Raw genomic sequence first — 19,245 nt, forward strand, 5'->3', positions numbered from 1 at the left:
TAAAGCAGAAATAAACTGGAGATAAAATCAACAAAAGCCAAAGCTGGTTCTTTGAGAAAAACAATAAAATGATGGACCCCTAGCTAGGCTGACAAAGAAAAAGAGAGCGAGACAATGCAAATGAATCAGAAATGAAAGGGGTAGTTACATGAATCCTGAAGAAAATTTTTTAAAATCGTAAGAGAACACGATGAAGAACTACATGCAAACAAACTAGACAACTTAGATGAAATGGATAAATTTCTAGAAACACATGAACTACCTATACTGACCTGAGCAGAAATAGAAGATCTCAACAAACCAGTAACAAGTAAAAAGATTCAATCAGTTATCAAAAAGCTTCCCACAAAGAAAATCCTAGGACCAGACAGCTTCACAGGTGAGTTTTAGTAAACATTCCAAAAAGAATGAACACCAATCCTGCTCAAACTGTTTCAAAAAATTGAAGAAAAAGAATGCTACCTAACTCATTTTATGAGGCTAATATCACTCTAATACCAAAATCGGGTAATGATGTTACAAGAAAGGAAAATTACAAGCCAGTCACCCTAATGAACATAGATGTAAAAATTCCCAACAAAATACTAGCAAATCAAATCCAATGACATGTTAAAAGATTATCCATCACAACCAAGTGGGGTTTATATCAGGAATACAAGGGTGGCATAACATAAGAAAATTAATCAACGTCATACATTAAGAAATCAAAAGGGATTTGTTAATGATACTGAATTTGACAATTCAGTTCTCAAATAATTCAATAATGATAATTCAAATGATCATGAATTTGACAATTCAGTATTATCATGAGCAATTTGATAACCGATATTGAAAAAGCATTCAATAAAATTCAGCATCTTTTTCAGATAAAAACACTACAAAAGGTAGGACTCGAATGAAACTTCCTCAATATCATCAAAGGCATATCTGAAAAACCCACAGCCAGCATCATACTCAATCGTGAGAGACTGAAAGCATTTCCCCTAAGATTCGTATGAGACAAAGATGACCACTGTCACTACTATTATTTAACATTGTACTAGAACTTCTACCTAGAGCAATCAGGCAGGAGAAAGAAATAAAAGGCATCCAAACAGGTAAGGAAAAAGTAAACTTTCATTATTTGCAGACGATATGATCCTATACTTAGAAAACCTGAAGAAATCTACGACAAAGCCACTTGAGGTAATAAACAAATTCAGCAAAGCAACAGGATACAAGATTAATATGCAAAAATCAGTAATGTTTATATACACAGATAATGAACCAATTGAGGAGACAATCAAGGAAAAAAATGCATTTAAAATAGTGACCAAAAGAATCAGATATACAGGAATAACCATAACCAGGAACGTCAAGTACTTGTACACAGAAAACTACAAAACATTGCTAAAAGAAATCAAAGAAGCCCTAAATAGATGAAAAGACATTCCATACTTATGGATAGGAAGGCTGAATGTCGTTAAGATGTCAATTCTACCCAAATTGATCTACAGATTCAATGCAGTATCAATCAAAATTCTGATAAGCTACCCTGTAGATTTGGAAAAGCTAGTTATCAAATGTACTTGGAAGGGAAAGAGACCCCGAATAGCCAAAGATATTCTACAAAAGAAGAGCAAAGAGAGAAGAGTGAAGTTAGTAACCTTCCTGACTTTAAAGCTTACCATAAAGCCAAAGTGGTCAATACAATATGATACTGGCACAAAAACAAAAGTATTGACCTGTGGTATCGAATCAAGAGTATAGAGTTAAACCACCAAATCTAAGATCAAATGATCTTCAATAAGGCACCCAAATTCACTGAACTGGGGCAGAAGAGTCTCTTCAATAAATGGCCATGCAAGAGCTAGATAACAATAGCCAAAAGAATGAAAGAGGACCCCTACCTTATACTCTATATAAAAATTAATTCAAAATGGATTAAAGACCTAAATAGTAGAGCCATTACCATAAAGCTCCTTGAAGACAATATAGGGAAGCATCTCCAAGATCTGGTAATAAATAGGAGGTAGTTTAACCTTTACACCCAAAGCACCAGCAACAAAAGAAAAAACTGATAAATGGGAACTCCTTAAAATAAAAAGTTTCTGTGCCTCAAAAGACTGTCAAAAAGGTGAAGAGGCAGCCAACCCAATGAGAGAAAATATTTGAAAATCACAAACTGGATAAAAGTTTGATAACTTGTATACATAAAGAAATTGTACAACACAACAACAAAAGAACAAGCAACTCAATTATAAAATGGGCAAAGGATACGAATAAACATTTTTCTGAAGAGTAAATACAAATGACTAAAAAACATAAGAACAGATGTTCATCTTCATTAACTATAAGGAAAAGCAAATCAAGAATATGATATGATATCATTACGATGAGATATCACCCCACACCTATTAAGAATGTCTGTTATTAAACAAACAGAAAACTATAAATGTTGGAGAGCATGTGGAGAAATTGGAACACTTATTCACTGCTGGTGAGAATGTATTATGATACAGCTGCTTGGAAGACAGTTTGGCAGTTCCTCAGAAAATTAAATATCAAGTTACCCTATGAACTTGCATTACCACTGCTTGGTATATACCCAAAAGAGCTGAAAGCAGTGATACAAACAGACATTTATTTGCATGCCGATGCTTATAGTAGCATTATTCACAACTGCCAAAAGATGGAAACAATCCAAGTGCCCGTCAACAAATGAGTGTATAAACAAAATGTGGTGCATATATATAATGGAATATCATGCAACAAAAAGATGAAATGAGGTCCCAAAGCATATGACTACATGGATGACTCTTGAGGATAAAATGCTGGCTGAAATAAGTCAGATGTAAAAGGATAGATGTGGAATGATTTGACTATTATGACTCTGGTAGAGGTAATCTCAAAAGTTTACACTGTAGAACATATGTGGCCTAAAGGTACATGGAAGCTATAAATGGGAGAAAGGTTACCCAATGAGCTCAAAGTTAAATGCTCTGAAAGTCAGCATTGCTCATACAATAACAGTTAAAGTAAGTGAAAAAAAGATGAGGCTTCAATTAGAGATAAAAAAACAAAGGTGATTTGTTTGGGACTAAGGTAAATTAGAATACAGTATGAAAGATGATAGGTATGTATTCTAGAGTTTTACCTACTGCATGAGACCAAATACAGAGAGGTTTATTGTGTCTAGAATCTAAATTTTCTGTAACACAATCTAAATCAACCTGTTAGTATAGTTATTTAAATAAGCCAAACACATGGAAACCAGAAAGGTAATGAGAACTTGCAATTATATAATATATAGCTTAATGTAATAATCAGAGACATTCTAGATTACGGTGAGCTAATAATTAAAAAGTATTGGTAGAGGGCAGTGCATTGGTGGCTCAGTGACAGAATTCTTGCCTGCCATGCCAGAGACCCAAGTTTGGTTCCCAGAGCCAGCCCATGTGAAAAAAAAAGTATTGGTAGAGTCCCTTGAGGAACTGGAGGGGGAAAAAAAAGTATTGGTAGAATCCCTTGGGGGATTAGAAAAAAAAATGGAACTATTAATCCTTCCCACTTGGGAAACCTTTGGTGCTCTCTCAAATATTTAGGGACTCCCAAGAAAATAGGCCAAGCCCTTGATTTTGAGGCTTGCCCTTATGAAATCTTGTTTCTGTCATGGAGAAGCTAAGACTACCTATAATTATGCCTAGGACTTGCTTCAAGGAAACCTTTTTTAGATGGTCAGATGTGGCCTCTCTCTCTAAGACCAACTCTGCAAGGAAAACATTATCCTCCCCCCTACCGGGGACATGATCTTCAGGGATGAAAGACCTGGCAACGTGGGACATGACTCCCAGGGATGAGCCTGGCCCTGTCACTGTGGGATCGATGCCTTCAGGACCAAAAGGGAGAAAAGAAAGGTAACAAAACAATATATCAGTGACTAAGAGAGTTCGAATAGAGTAGAGAGGTTCTTTTGGAAGCTGCTCTTACTCAAGCTTCAGCTAGATAATGCTAATTGCCACAATTTGGCCAAACTCCAATCAACATCATGCCTATTAACCCTAAAGAGCATCCAGGACTGTGACCGAGGCTCTGTAAAAGTTTCATGCACTGAGTTTAGTTTCCTGAAACTCATTACCTCCAGAGGATTCCTAGGCTAGATAAGCCCTAAAAACCAGACAGACAAGCCTCTCCAAGAATATCAACTAATTCCATCCCTTTCCCTGTATTACTGATACTCCTTTTCAATATGAAAAAGTTAGAAAGGGCATAGCCCAAAGATTGTTATAAGCGAAGAAGGATTAAAGGAGAAGGAGTTATAACAGAGAAGACAGGATTTAACAAATGAGCATGACTGCTGAATCACTATATAGATATTTCTTTTAGCTTCCAGTGTTTTGGAGCAGCTAGAAGGGAAAATCTGAAATTGTGGAATGGTAACCCATATCAAACTATGAAATCAGTTCTGTGGCTGCTTGTTGGAGTGTACTTTTAAAATTATTTCTTTTTTTTTTTTGTATATATATTTCACAATAAAAAATGTTAAAAAAAAAGGAAAGAGTTACTAATTAAATGGATTATTTGCTTTTTTGAGTTAAAGTAGTATTGAAAATAAATTAGTAATCTTTTAGTTTCAAAGACTACCCATTAGGCCACTTGGTCCCACTGCTAGCACTCTGCAGAAACCCTACAGCAGTTTCTATTATTGTATTATATATAACATGAAAAATAAAAGTGGTATTTATTGCCTTATAGTTATAGCACATCACAAATTTCAAAGGACTTTCACATTATTATCAGTTTAGTGTCTTACACATGTAGGCCAATAATATCTGGTAAAATTAATCCTTATACTTGATTTCATTATAATTTCTTAAGCAATCCTTACAAGTCAAGAAGCACTATGAAGCTGGTCAAGATTGAACTCAGAGGGGAATTCAGTGAAAATCTCTATATTAGCAAATATAGCTGTTCACCATCTCTCAATACTCGACCTAAATGAAAACTAGCTGTTTTCACTATGGATCAGAAGAGAAAAACACTGCCTAATTATTTCTAAACCTTAGCTTCCTAAACATTATAACTGGAAATTTATGGCTCACAATGAGGATCAAAGAGCTTACTTTTCAATTTTCTTCTTATGTTCTTTTTGCCTTTGTTGTTCCTTTACTTGCTCCCTCTCAATATCCATGAAAAGCCGTCTATATCTCAGGTACTGCTTTTGACGCTGAAAGAAAGAAATTACAATCATTAAGATTCTGCTCTTGGAAGACTTTCTAAGGAAAGGAAATATCCTTGTGCTAGACAAGAAAACTGTATTGATAAAGAAGTCCTTGAATTCCTCCTGCTCATAGGGACTCAGGACAATATTACATACAAGACTTTCATATTTTCAAGCACACAGCTATTAGATGTTGCAGACAAACTAGGGAAAGAAATGCCAATTTAATTTTTCCATAGTATAGTTCTTTGTTAAGAGTACTTAAGGAAATGACTGTGTCCCCAAGTAGTAAGCACCATGGAAAGAATGGGAGAGGTATTTTATAACAGAACAGTAGTTACTTTAATTTTTCAAAATTAAAACCATACCACAAAAGCCAACTCTCAGTCTAGCCTAACATAAGGGGATAGAAAGGCTGAAGTCCATCAGAGCTTCACAGTCTTAAAGGACTAAATATAGTAAAAGAAAGTATTATTTCACTGTCTGTGAACTATTCATACATCTGTATTTATATAAGTTCTTTTAAGGACATGCTTCGCAAAAGACAAAAACATATTTGCGTGTATAGTAGGGTAGCATAGTGTTTTGGGATTAACATTATAAAAGGCCTAAATTGCAATCCTCAATATCGAGGATTCATACACCTGCAGTAATTTTAAAAACACAGATCTCCTAAATCTATCTTTTTAGATACTGGTTTAATATATATGGTTTGGGCCCAGGCATCTGCAGTTTGATAAAAGTTTACTATATCTGGTACTAGAACAAAGCCAGGGTTACAAACTGCTGGTTTAAACATACTTTAATAAGTTACTGTGGCAAATATACACTTGCTAGAGAAATTCACTAAGTTCAGATCTTTCTTTAACATCAATGTAATTTAAATTCTAGAAGTTTAGCAAGGAAGTTCATCATATTATAATGACTTGAAAACTTCTTTGCCTTCTTCTATGAATTTTTATTATCAGCTCCTAATGCGTCAGGCCACAACAAACTATTTCTAATTACATATATACTATTGTGGTAGAAATATTGGTGCCAAAAAGAAATAAATATCATTACATACCTCTTTCTTATCTTCTTCTTCATCTACTCCAGACTGAAGTATCACTGGAGCTTGGAGTTCAGTGTTCGATCCTGACTGATACTCATTATAAGCCTGTTTGAAAGTCACACAAAGTGACAAAATTAATAAAAGCAAGCTCTAGTACCTCTTTGACATTTTTGTTTACTCTTTTCTACTGCAATTATAAGCTCAATTAGAAAAAGAATTAAAAAATTATAAAAGAATAAAAGCAAAAAAGAATAAAGGAAGCAGTTTCAGAAGGAATTAACCACCTGAAAAACAATAAAACCAAGGAAATTATCAGGTCAAAGGGACAGATGAACAAATAACAAATCAAAATGTTTAGTATGGGGGACTTCCTGGAAGATGGCGGCTTAGTAAGACGTGCGGATCTTAGTTTCTTCTCCAGGACAGCTACTAGGGGAGTAGAAACGATACAGAAATTGCCCATGCCACAACAGAGATAAAAAAGACAGCGTACCCCATCCTGGAACGGCTGGCTGGCAGAGAGAAGCAGCTCGGGTGAGATCGCCGAGGCGCGGGCCTCACCGGGCGGGGCGGCAAGCGGCCAGAGTTACTCCCTTCCCCCTTCCCGGGCCGGCTGGGAGAATTGGAGAGGCAGTCCCCTGAAACCAAGGCGGCTGGTGGCCACACCATGCGCAGCCCCCCGGACCAACTGAGAGAATTGGATCGGAAACCCCCAGGCCGCGGAGAACGGTGACGGGTTGTTGAGTTGGACAATCTCTTTATAAATTCTGGATACTAGACCTTTATCTGATATATCACTTCCAAATATTGTCTACCATTGTGAAGGCTGTCTTTCTACTTTCTTGATGAAGTTCTTTGATGCACAAAAGTGTTTAATTTTGAGGAGTTCCCATTTATTTATTTCCTTCTTCAGTGTTCTTGCTTTAGGTTTAAGGTCCATAAAACTGCCTCCAATTGTAAGATTCATAAGATATCTCCCAACATTTTCCTTTAACTGTTTTATGGTCTTAGACCTAATGTTTAGATCTTTGATCCATTTTGAGTTAACTTTTGTATAGGGTGTGAGATACGGGTCCTCTTTCATTCTTTTGCATATGGATATCCAGCTCTCTAGGCACCATTTATTGAAGAGACTGTTCTGTCCCAGGTGAGTTGGCTTGACTGCCTTATCAAAGATCAAATGTCCATAGATGAGAGGGTCTATATCTGAGCACTCTATTCAATTCCATTGGTCAATATATCTATCTTTATGCCAATACCATGCTGTTTTGACCACTGTGACTTCATAATATGCCTTAAAGTCAGGCAGCGCGAGACCTCCAGCTTCGTTTTTTTTCCTCAAGATGTTTTTAGCAATTCGGGACACCCTGCCCTTCCAGATAAATTTGCTTATTGGTTTTTCTATTTCTGAAAAATAAGTTGTTGGGATTTTGATTGGTATTGCATTGAATCTGTAAATCAATTTAGGTAGGATTGACATCTTAACTATATTTAGTCTTCCAATCCATGAACACGGTATGCCCTTCCATCTATTTAGGTCTTCTGTGATTTCTTTTAACAGTTTTTTGTAGTTTTCTTTATATAGGTTTTTTGTCTCTTTAGTTAAATTTATTCCTAGGTATTTTATTCTTTTAGTTGCAATTGTAAATGGGATTCATTTCTTGATTTCCCCCTCAGCTTGTTCATTACTAGTGTATAGAAATGCTACAGATTTTTGAATGTTGATCTTGTAACCTGCTACTTTGCTGTACTCATTTATTAACTCTAGTAGTTTTGTTGTGGATTTTTCCGGGTTTTCGACGTATACTATCATATTGTCTGCAAACAGTGATAGTTTTACTTCTTCCTTTCCAATTTTGATGCCTTGTATTTCTTTTTCTTGTCTAATTGCTCTGGCTAGAACCTCCAACACAACGTTGAATAATAGTGGTGATAGTGGACATCCTTGTCTTGTTCCTGATCTTAGGGGGAAAGTTTTCAATTTTTCCCCATTGAGGATGATATTAGCTGTGGGTTTTTCATATATTCCCTCTATCATTTTAAGGAAGTTCCCTTGTATTCCTATCTTTTGAAGTGTTTTCAACAGGAAAGGATGTTGAATCTTGTCGAATGCCTTCTCTGCATCAATTGAGATGATCATGTGATTTTTCTGCTTTTATTTGTTGATATGGTGTATTACATTAATTGATTTTCTTATGTTGAACTATCCTTGCCTACCCGGGATGAATCCTACTTGGTCATGATGTATAATTCTTTTAATGTGTTGTTGGATACGATTTGCTAGAATTTTATTGAGGATTTTTGCATCTATATTCATTAGAGAGATTGGTCTGCAGTTTTCTTTTTTTGTAATATCTTTGCCTGGTTTTGGTATGAGGGTGATGTTGGCTTCATAGAATGAATTAGGTAGCTTTCCCTCCACTTCGATTTTTTTGAAGAGTTTGAGGAGAGTTGGTACTAATTCTTTCTGGAATGTTTGATAGAATTCACATGTGAAGCCGTCTGGTCCTGGACTTTTCTTTTTAGGAAGCTTTTGAATGACTAATTCAATTTCTTTACTTGTGATTGGTTTTTTGAGGTCATCTATTTCTTCTTGAGTCAAAGTTGGTTGTTCATGTCTTTCCAGGAACCCGTCCATTTCATCTAAATTGTTGTATTTATTAGCGTAAAGTTGTTATTACCTCCTTTATTTCTGTGAGGTCAGTAGTTATGTCTCCTCTTCCATTTCTGATCTTATTTATTTGCATCCTCTCTCTTCTTCTTTTTGTCAATCTTGATAAGGGCCCATCAATCTTATTGATTTTCTCATAGAACCAACTTCTGGTCTTATTGATTTTCTCTACTGTTTTCATGTTTTCAATTTCATTTATTTCTGCTCTAATCTTTGTTATTTCTTTCCTTTTGCTTGCTTTGGGATTAGTTTGCTGTTCTTTCTCCAGTTTTTCCAAGTGGACAGTTAATTCCTGCATTTTTTGCCTTTTCTTCTTTTCTGATATAGGCATTTACGGCAATAAATTTCCCTCTTAGCACTGCCTTTGCTGCATCCCATAAGTTTTGATATGTTGTGTTTCCATTTTCATCCACCTCAGGGTATTTACTAATTTCTCTTACCATTTCTTCTTTGACCCACTGGTTGTTTAAGAGTGTGTTGTTGAGCCTCCAGGTATTTGTGAATTTTCTGGCATTCAGCCTATTATTGATTTCCAACTTCATTCCTTTATGATCCGAGAAAGTGTTGTGTATGATTTCAACCTTTTTAAATGTGTTAAGACTTGCTTTGTGACCCAGCATATGGTCTATCTTTGAGAATGATCCATGAGCACTTGAGAAAAAGGTGTATCCTGCTGTTGTGGGATGTAATGTCCTATAAATGTCTGTTAAGTCTAGCTCATTTATAGTAATATTCAGATTCTCTATTTCTTTATTGATCCTCTGTCTAGATGTTCTGTCCATTGATGAGAGTGGGGAATTGAAGTCTCCAACTATTATGGTAAATGTGTCTATTTCCCTTTTCAATGTTTGCAGTGTATTCCTCACATATTTTGGGGCATTCTGGTTCGGTGCATAAATATTTATGATTGTTATGTCTTCTTGTTTAATTGTTCCTTTTATTAGTATATAGTGTCCTTCTTTGTCTCTTTTAACTGTTTTACATTTGAAGTTTAATTTTTTGGATATTAGTGTAGCCACTCCTACTCTTTTCTGGTTGTTATTTGCATGAAATATCTTTTCCCAACCTTTCACTTTCAACCTATGTTTATCTTTGGGTCTAAGATGTGTTTCCTGTAGACAGCATATAGAAGGATCCTGTTTTTTAATCCATTCTTCCAGTCTATGTCTTTTGATTGGGGAATTCAGTCCATTAACATTTAGTGTTATTACTGTTTGGATAATATTTTCCTCTAACATTTTGCCTTTTGTATTATATATATCATACCTGACTTTCCTTCTTTCTACACTCTTCTCCATACCTCTCTCTTCTGTCTTTTTGTATCTGACTCTAGTGCTCCTTTTAGTATTTCTTGCAGAGCTGGTTTCTTGGTCACAAATTCTCTCAGTGACTTTTTGTCTGAGAATGTTTTAATTTCTCCCTCATTTTTGAAGGACAATTTTGCTGGATATAGGAGTCTTGGTTGGCAGTTTTTCCCTTTTAGTAATTTAAACTTATCATCCCACTGTCTTCTAGCTTCCATGGTTTCTGCTGAGAAATCTACACATAGTCTTATTGGGTTTCCCTTGTATGTGATGGATTGTTTTTCTCTTGCTGCTTTCAAGATCCTCTCTTTCTCTTTGACCTCTGACATTCTAACTAGTGTCTTGGAGAACGCCTATTTGGGTCTGATCTCTTTGGGGTGCGCTGCACTTCTTGGATCTGTAATTTTAGGTCTTTCATAAGAGTTGGGAAATTTTCAGTGATAATTTCTTCCATTAGTTTTTCTCCTCTTTTTCCCTTCTCTTCTCCTTCTGGGACACCCACAACATGTATATTTGTGCGGTTCATATTGTCCTTGAGTTCCCTGATACCCTGTTCAAATTTTTCCATTCTTTTCCCGATATTTTCTGTTTCTTTTTGGAATTCAGATGTTCCATCCTCCAAATCACTAATTCTATCTTCTGTCTCTTTAAATCTATCATTGTAGGTATCCATTCTTTTTCCATCTTTTCTACTTTATCCTTCACTTCCATAAGTTCTGTGATTTGTTTTTTCAGTTTTTCTATTTCTTCTTTTTGTTCAGCCCATGTCTTCTTCATGTCCTCCCTCAATTTATCGATTTCGTTTTTGAAGAGGTTTTCCATTTCTGTTCGTATATTTAGCATTAGTTGTCTCAGCTCCTGTATCTCATTTGAACTATTGGTTTGTTCCTTTGACTGGGCCATATTTTCAATTTTCTGAGCGTGATCCGTTATCTTCTGCTGGCGTCTGGGCATTTAGTCAGATTTCCCTGGGTGTTGGACCCAACAGGTTGAAAGATTTTTCTGTGAAATCTCTGGGTCCTGTTTTTCTTATCCTTCCCAGTAGGTGGCGCTCGTGGCACACATTTGTCTGCGGGTCCCACCAGTAAAAGGTGCTGTGGGTCCTTTAACTTTGGAAAACTCTCGCCATGGGGGAGGTTCTCCCGCCGAAGCGGCTTGAAAGAGTGCCAGCCGGCCCGGGGATCCAAACGCGGGGAGGGTCGCCGGCCGCCGCAGCCCGGGAGAGCGCCCGTCCGAATTTCCTAGTCGGCCCTGGGCGCCAAGCATGGCGGGAGGGCGCCAGCCGCCGCAGCCCAGGAGAGTGCACTGTTCCCAGCCGGACAGGGGAGTCACGTGTTTGGAAGGGACCCCCCCCCAGTCACCGTTCTCCGTGGCCTGGGGATTTCCGATCCAATTCTCTCAATTGGTCCGGGGAGCCGCCAGCCGCCGCGGCTTGAGGGGACCGCCTGCCCAGTTCTGCCAGCTGGCCCGGGAAGGAGAAGGGGAGGGACTCCGGCCGCTTGCCGCCCCGCCCGGGGAAGCCCGCGCCCCTCGGCGATCTCACCGGAGCGGGTTCTCCCAGCCAATCAGCCATTCCAGGATAGGGTACGCTGTCTTTTTTATCTCTGTCGTGGCTCCGGGAGCTGTTCTGTATCATTTCTACTCCCCTAGTAGTTGTTCTGGAGGAGGAAATGTGAGGATGGCAAGGCTGTCGAGGACGGTGGCAGAGGAGCTGGTGAAGGCCGAAGAGGGCATGGTGGTGGCTGGAGAGCCGCTTAATTAAAATGTGACAGAGATACCAGATGACACATTCTGTTGGAAAAATGGCGCTGATAAACTTGCTCAATGCAGGGTTGCTACAAACCTTCAATCTCCACAGCTCTCCCCGCAGGGAGCGCCTAAGGACACAACTCTCCTCTGCCCCCAGCCGGGAAAAGGCGAGGTGCAAACGCTATTCTATTTTTTAAAGTTATTTATTTATCAGCATGGTTGCAGGATACAAGATCAATATTCAAATCCAACTGTATTTCTGAAGGTGATGTCACCAAAATGGCAACATAATGTAACCGAGAAATTAGGATTTAAGGGTTGATTTTGGTTACTGAATCACATTCCTTTTTGCTTTCTGTGATACTGGGATACTCTTTCATACTGCGATATTTCAGAGAGGAATACTGAAATCCTAAACTATAATTCAGCTGCCCTGATATGTGAAATGACTGTAAAGGCTCTTATCTTGTGCCTTTGTGAATGTAAGAGCTGTTACTTCTTTTATTGGGTCATTTTCTTATAGCGCAAAGGCCGTAATGTTATTGAAGAATTTGAAGTCAGCCATTAATAGCGTTAGCCCCAAACACATGTAAATCATATCAGCTAGACTCTACTATTGAAAGATAACCTGTGCCCCTTCCTTTTGGCTCATATCTTTAGTACTGAAGTGATAGCTCTGCCTCCCCTTCTTTCAACTTATATTCTCCTATTGAAATGATAATGAAGCACTGTCTCCTTTTCTGCTTTGTACTTGCTATCGATATGACCTAATCTCCCCTTGTAAAATCCTTAAAAAACTTGAACCCCCTAAACTCAGGGAGACAAATTTTGGGCTGCTAGGCCATGTGCTCTCCTACCAGGCACACAATAATAAATTTTCTGTCTTTGAAAATCTCAGGAATTGGTTATTGAGTGCGTTGGGCAGAAGAATCCACAGCCTTTATCCAGTAACAATAAGACATCCCCTAAAAGAGCCACCCCAGAGATTTAATGAATAAAAGTATAAATCCCACTTGCCTAGAACTCTGGAGGATCATAGAGACTGGAGAAGGACTCCACAAATGCTGATTGAAAGAAACAGAAAATACTCAGAGAGAAGAATTCCATCCTAGACACCAGTCAGTTCTGATCCCCTAACCCTCATTCAGTCCCAAACAGCTTGGGAGTCACACAGAAGTAGCACAGTCAGCTCCCTTCCACAGCAGAGTGAGACTGCAGAGCAACTTAGAACTAAATTAGAACTCCATGCATATCCAGGCAGATGCACCTATGTTGGCAAAGATTCAGGTCTAAACACTAGCTACAGAAGAGTGCTGCATACAAAAGGGCCCTTACAAAAAAAAAAAGAGAGAGAGAGACAGGTCATGACAGAAAGGGTAGTAAGAACTACTGTGCCCTCACTCAAACACATTTCAGTCAGCTGGACATCTAAAGGCAAAACAGACTTTCCTGCAGGGACCCACCCTATTAAGGAAGAAACTGGAGGCAGAAAAGCCTCTCAGGAAAAAAAAAAAAAAAGGAGGGGAATGTTTATACTGAACTGGTGTAACATAAGACCAGCCCCAGAACTGAAAAGCATAAAGAAAACAGGGCACTGAGTGAGGGAAGAATTTAAACAAATCATAGGAGATGGGGAGAAAAGTTTGTACAAAAACAAACAGACAGATAAATGTTCCCAGAAAAGGAATAGAGGAAAGGAAGCCCTCTCTTAGTGGTGAAACAATCGCACACAAAGTGCAACCTTACAAATTGCAACGCATCTCCAGGGCAAGAATCAGATAAAGAAGAATGGACAAAATGTGAACAGTTAATGCAGGCTATTCTAAAGGTCTAGAATAAGTTAGACCAAGCAACCAAGAAGAGCCATGACTTCTCCTCCTTTAGAGAATGCCCGCGCTCATGCATTAAACTTTTTCTAGGCTGCACACACTGAATTCTCCTGCATCAAACTTATTAAACACTTTTTGGCTTTTTGAAAAAGAAGAGTCTTAACACAATCAACAATAAACCCTAGACAAAAGGGAGAAACAGATCTTCACAGTTAACTTATCAAGATATTCAGAAGTCTAGATATCAGCAAAAAAAAAAAAAAAAAAGTAGCAAGCCATACTAAGAAACAGGAAGATATGACACAGTCAAGGAAATAAATTACAACTTCAGAGTAGACTTAGAAGTTGGAACAACTGATCAAAGAGGTTCAAACAAATCTCCTAAATCACTTCAAGGAGATGAAGGAAAATATGCATACAGAGATAAATGATATTAAGAAGACAGTGTGTGAGCATAAAGAAGAATTTGAAAGTATAGAAAGAAACATAACAGAAATTATAGGGAACAAAGGCACAATAGCAGAGATTAAAAATATACTAGAGGCATAAAACAGCGGATCTGAACAGGCAGAGAATCAATGAACTAGAAGACAGGACAAATGAAATCATACAATCAGAAGAAAAGACAGAAAAAAGAAGTTGAGCAACAGCATGAAGCACACAAACACACGTGTCATGGGTGCCCCCCAAAAAAGAGGAGAAAAGTGGCAGGAAGAATATTTGAGGAAATAATTGGCAAAAACTTCCAAACACTTATGAAAGACATAACTATACATGCCCAAGAAGGTCAAAGTACTCCAAACTGAATAAATCATAATAGACCTACTTAGAAACTCATACTACTCAGAATGTCAAATGTCAAAGAAAAAGAGAATTCTGAAAGCAAAAAGAGAAATGCAATTCATCACATAAAAGGGATCCTCAATAAGACTAAGCCTATTTCTCAACAGAAACATGCAGGTGAGATAGCAGTGGTATGATACATTTAAGGTGCTGAAAGAGAAAAATTGCGAGCTAAAAATGCTTTTTTTCCATAAAAACTGACCTTCAAAAATGACGAAAAGTTCAAAATCTTTACAGATAAACAGAAACAAGAGACCTTCCCTCCAAGAATTATCAAAGCAAGACTTGCAAGTTGAAAGGAAAAGACAAGAGAGTCTCTAGGAGTACTGTGAAGAAACGAAGATCAGTAAGGGTAACTAAAAGGTAAAAGCAAAACCCACAGGTACTGTATTCTCAATATATAACTCCACTCTTTTATTCATGTAAGAATCAGAATACAATTGAACAAGAAAAGGGCATATTTCAGAATGACGGACATACAAAATACAACATGGTAAAGTGGGACAAAAAAAACATAACGAGGGATATGGGAGCAAAAAAGCATGCATGCTAATAAGTTGCCATCTTTTCAAATTAGTAGGTTACAGATGTAGATTGTGTAATATAAATCCCAGGGTAACCACAAAGAAAGTATTTAAAACATACACACAAACAGAAATGAGAAAGGAATTAGTCAGATACTGACAAAAGATCAACTATACTGAAAAGGATGTTGCAACAAAGGAAAAGAAAGACAAAAAACAAAACAAACAGATGTGACATAAAATTCAAAGGATAAAATAGTCTTTACAGCAATAATACTAAACGTTAGTGGACTAAATTCCCCAATAAAAAGACACAGCTGGTAGAATGGATAAAAGCCTGATTCAACTTTCTTGTTTACAAGAGATGCACCTTAGACCCAAAGACAAAAATAGGTTGAAATTCAAAGACAGAAAAAGATATTCCAAACAAATAGTAACCAAAAAGAGTTGGGGTAGATATGTGAATATTGGCAAAATGGACTTTAAGTCAAAAGTCCTTATAAGAGACAAAGAAGGACAATATATATTACGAAAAGGGGCACTTCACCAAGAAAAAATGGCAGTCAAAAATATTAATGCAACTGACCATGGTGCCCCAAAATACATGATGCAAACACTGGCAAAACTGAAGGGAAAATAAATATCTCTACAATAATATTTGGAGACTTCAACACACCATTCTCATCAATTGACAGAACATCTAGACCGAGGATTAATAAAGAAACAGAGAACTTAAATAATATGATAAATGAACTAAACCTAATATATACAGAACATTGTACCCCAAAACAGCAGGGCATACATTTTTCTCAAGTGTACATGAATCATTTTACAGGATAAACCACATGCTAGGTCACAAAACAAGACTCAATAAATTTAGAAAGATTGAAATCATAAAAAGCCATCTTCTAATCAAATGCTGGAAATCAATAACAGGCAGAGAACTGGAAAATCCCCAAATATATAGAAGTTAATTCTTAATCAGTGGGTCAAAGATGAAACTGCAAGGGAAATCAGTAAATAACTTGAGTTGAATGAAAATGTGGACACAACATATCAAAATATATGGGATGGAACAAAGGCAGTGCTGAAAGGGAAATTTATAGCCCTAAAAGCCAATATTAGAAAAGAAGAAAAGAGCTAAAATCACAGACCTAACTGAATGCCTGGAAGAACTACAGAAAGTACAGCAAACTAATTCCAAATCAAGCAGAAGGAAAGAAATAACAAAGATTAGAGCAAAAATAAGTGAATTCAATAAGAAAAAAATCCATAGAGAGAATCAATAAGACCAAAAAGGTTCTTTGAGAAGACCAATAAAATTGACAAACATTTGGCTAGACTGATGAAGAAAAACAGAGAGAGGGCACAAATAACTAAAATAAAAAATAAAAAGGGGGACATTACTATTGATCCCACCAAAATAAAAAGGGCTATAAGTGGATATTATGAATAACTGTATGTCAACAAATTTTATAACCTAGATTAAATGGACAAATTCCTTGGAACATAAAAATAACCTACACTGACTCAAGAAGAAACAGAAGATTTCAACAAACCAAGAACTAGTAAAGAGATTGAATCAGTCTCCAAAAACCTCCCAAAAATGAAAAGTCCAGGAACAGACGGCTTCAGAGGTGAATTCTACCAAACACTACAAGAAGAATTAGTACCAATCTAGCTCAAACTCCTCCAAAATATTGAAGACGAGACAACATCAGCTAACTCATTCTATGAAGCCAACATCACCATAATACCAAAGCTAGAAAAAGATACCACAAAAAAAGAAAATTACAGACCAGTATCTTTAATGAATAAAGAGGCAATGATCCTCAAACAATACTTGCAAATCAAATCCAACAGCATATTAAAAGAATTATATACCATGATCAACTGGGTTTTATTCCAGTATGCAAGAGTGGTTCAAACATAACAAAATCAATTAATTTAATTCACCACATTAATAAATTGAAGGGGAAAAACCATTTGATCATCTAAACCAATGGAAAAAAGGTATTTGACAAAATTCAGCGCCTTGTCTTGATACAAAACACTTAGAAAGATAGGAGTAGAAGGAAATGTCCTCAACATGACAAAGAACATATATGAAAACCCCACAACTAACACTGTACTCAATGGGAAGAGACTGAAAACTTTCCCTCTAAGATCGGGAGCAAGACAAGGATGCCCACTGTCACTACTGTTATTCAATATTATACTGGAAGTTCTAACCAGAGGAATTATGCAAGAAAAAGAAACAAATGGCATCCAAATTAGAAAGAAGTAAAACTTTTACTATCTGCAAAATCTCTACCACAAAGCTACCAGAGCTAATAAATGAGTTCAGCAAAGTGATACAAGATCAACACGCAAAAATCAGTAGTGTCTCTATACACTGACAATGAGCAAGCTGAGGAGGAAATCAAGAAAAAAAATTCTATTTACAATAGCAACTAAAACAATCAAACATCTAGGAATAAATTTAACCAAGGATGTAAAGACTTGTACACAGAAAACTACAAAACACTGCTAAAAGAAATCAAAGACCTAAATAAACGGCAGGACATTCTGTGTTCATGAATTGGAAGACTAAATATTGAAGATATCAATTCTACCCAAAATGATTTACAAATTCAATGCAATCCCAATCAAATCCCAACAGCCTACTTTGCATAAATAGAAAACCTAATTTTCAAATTTATTTGGAAGGGTAAGGGGCCCTGAATAGCCAAAAACATCCTGGAAAAGAAGAACGGAGTTGGAGAACTCACACTTTCTTACTTTAAATCATATTACAAAACTACAGTGGTCAAAACAGGATGGTACTGGCACAAGGATACATCGAACATGGAATCAAAATGAGAGTTCATAAACAGAGTCTCACACCTATGGCCAATTGTTTTTTGACAAGGCTGAAAAGTCTACTCAATTGGGAAAGAATAGTCTCTTCAAAAATTGGTGCCAGGAGAACTGGATATCCATATGCAAAAGAACAGGACCCCTATCTCACACCTTATACAAAAATGAACTCAAAATGGATCAAAGACCTTTATATGATAAGTAGGGCTATAAAACTCCTAGAAAATGTAGGGAAGTTTCTTCAAAATCTTGTATTAGGCAACAGTTTTATAGATTTTACATTCGACATAAGCAACAGCAACAAGAAAAAATAGATAAATAGGATCTCATAAATTAAAAACTTTTGTGTATCAAAGGACTTTGTCATAAAAGTGAAAAGACAACCTATTCAATGGAAGAAAATATTTGGAAACTACATGTCCAATAAGGTCTAATATCCAGAATATATAAAGAAATCCTACAGCTGAACAATAAATAGACAAACAACCCAATTAAAAATGGGCAAAAGAACTGAATAGAAACTCTCTAGAGAGGAAATACAAATGGCTCAAAAGCACATAAAGAGATGCTTAATATCACCAGCTATTAGGGAAGTGCAAATCAAAACCACAATGAAATATCATTTCATACCCACTAGGATGGCCACTATTTCAAAACAGTAAATTACAAGAGTTGGAGAGGATGTGGAGAAATAAGAATATTTATTCATTGCTGATGGGAATGTGAAATAGTGGAGCTGCTATGGAAGAAAGTCTGGCAATTCCTCAGGAAGCTAAATAAAGAATTGCCAAGTGACCTGGCAATCCCGCTACTAGGTATATACCCAGAATTGAAAGCGGGGACTCTAACAGATATTTGCATACTGATGTTCACAATGGAATAATTCATAATTGCCAAAAGATGGAAGCAACTCAAGTGTCCATCAACCAATGAATGGCTAAACAAGATGTGATACACATTTTCAATGGAATATTAGTTGTAAGAGGAATGAAGTCCTGATGCATATACCAACATGTATGAATCTTGAGACCATTATGTTGAATGAAATAGCCAGACACAAAAGGACAAATATTGTATAACTTCAATGATATGGACTAATTATAAAAAGCAAACTCATACAGTTAGCATCTAGAGTATAGGTTACTAGAGGGTAGATTGGGTAGAGAATGGGGAGTTGGTGCTTAATTTGTACAGAATTACTATATGGGCTGC

At 36.8% G+C, this 19,245-nt stretch overlaps 1 protein-coding gene across 4 annotated transcripts in view; it reads right to left on the reverse strand.

Moving 5' to 3' along the window:
• CCDC15 (coiled-coil domain containing 15) overlaps positions 1-19,245 on the reverse strand; it is a 189,265-nt gene that overhangs the window by 100,263 nt on the left and 69,757 nt on the right. For all 4 annotated transcript variants that reach the window (XM_077112559.1, XM_077112556.1, XM_077112558.1 and 1 more), the window contains exons 14-15: positions 6,267-6,359; positions 5,103-5,206 (exon numbers count right to left, since the gene is read on the reverse strand). In XM_077112559.1, the coding sequence (XP_076968674.1) occupies positions 5,103-5,206; positions 6,267-6,359 (197 nt within the window). The remainder of the gene's footprint in view (positions 1-5,102; positions 5,207-6,266; positions 6,360-19,245) is intronic.

This window comes from Tamandua tetradactyla, chromosome 8 (genome assembly GCF_023851605.1).
Source record: "Tamandua tetradactyla isolate mTamTet1 chromosome 8, mTamTet1.pri, whole genome shotgun sequence".
In the NCBI taxonomy this organism is placed as follows: domain Eukaryota; kingdom Metazoa; phylum Chordata; class Mammalia; order Pilosa; family Myrmecophagidae; genus Tamandua; species Tamandua tetradactyla.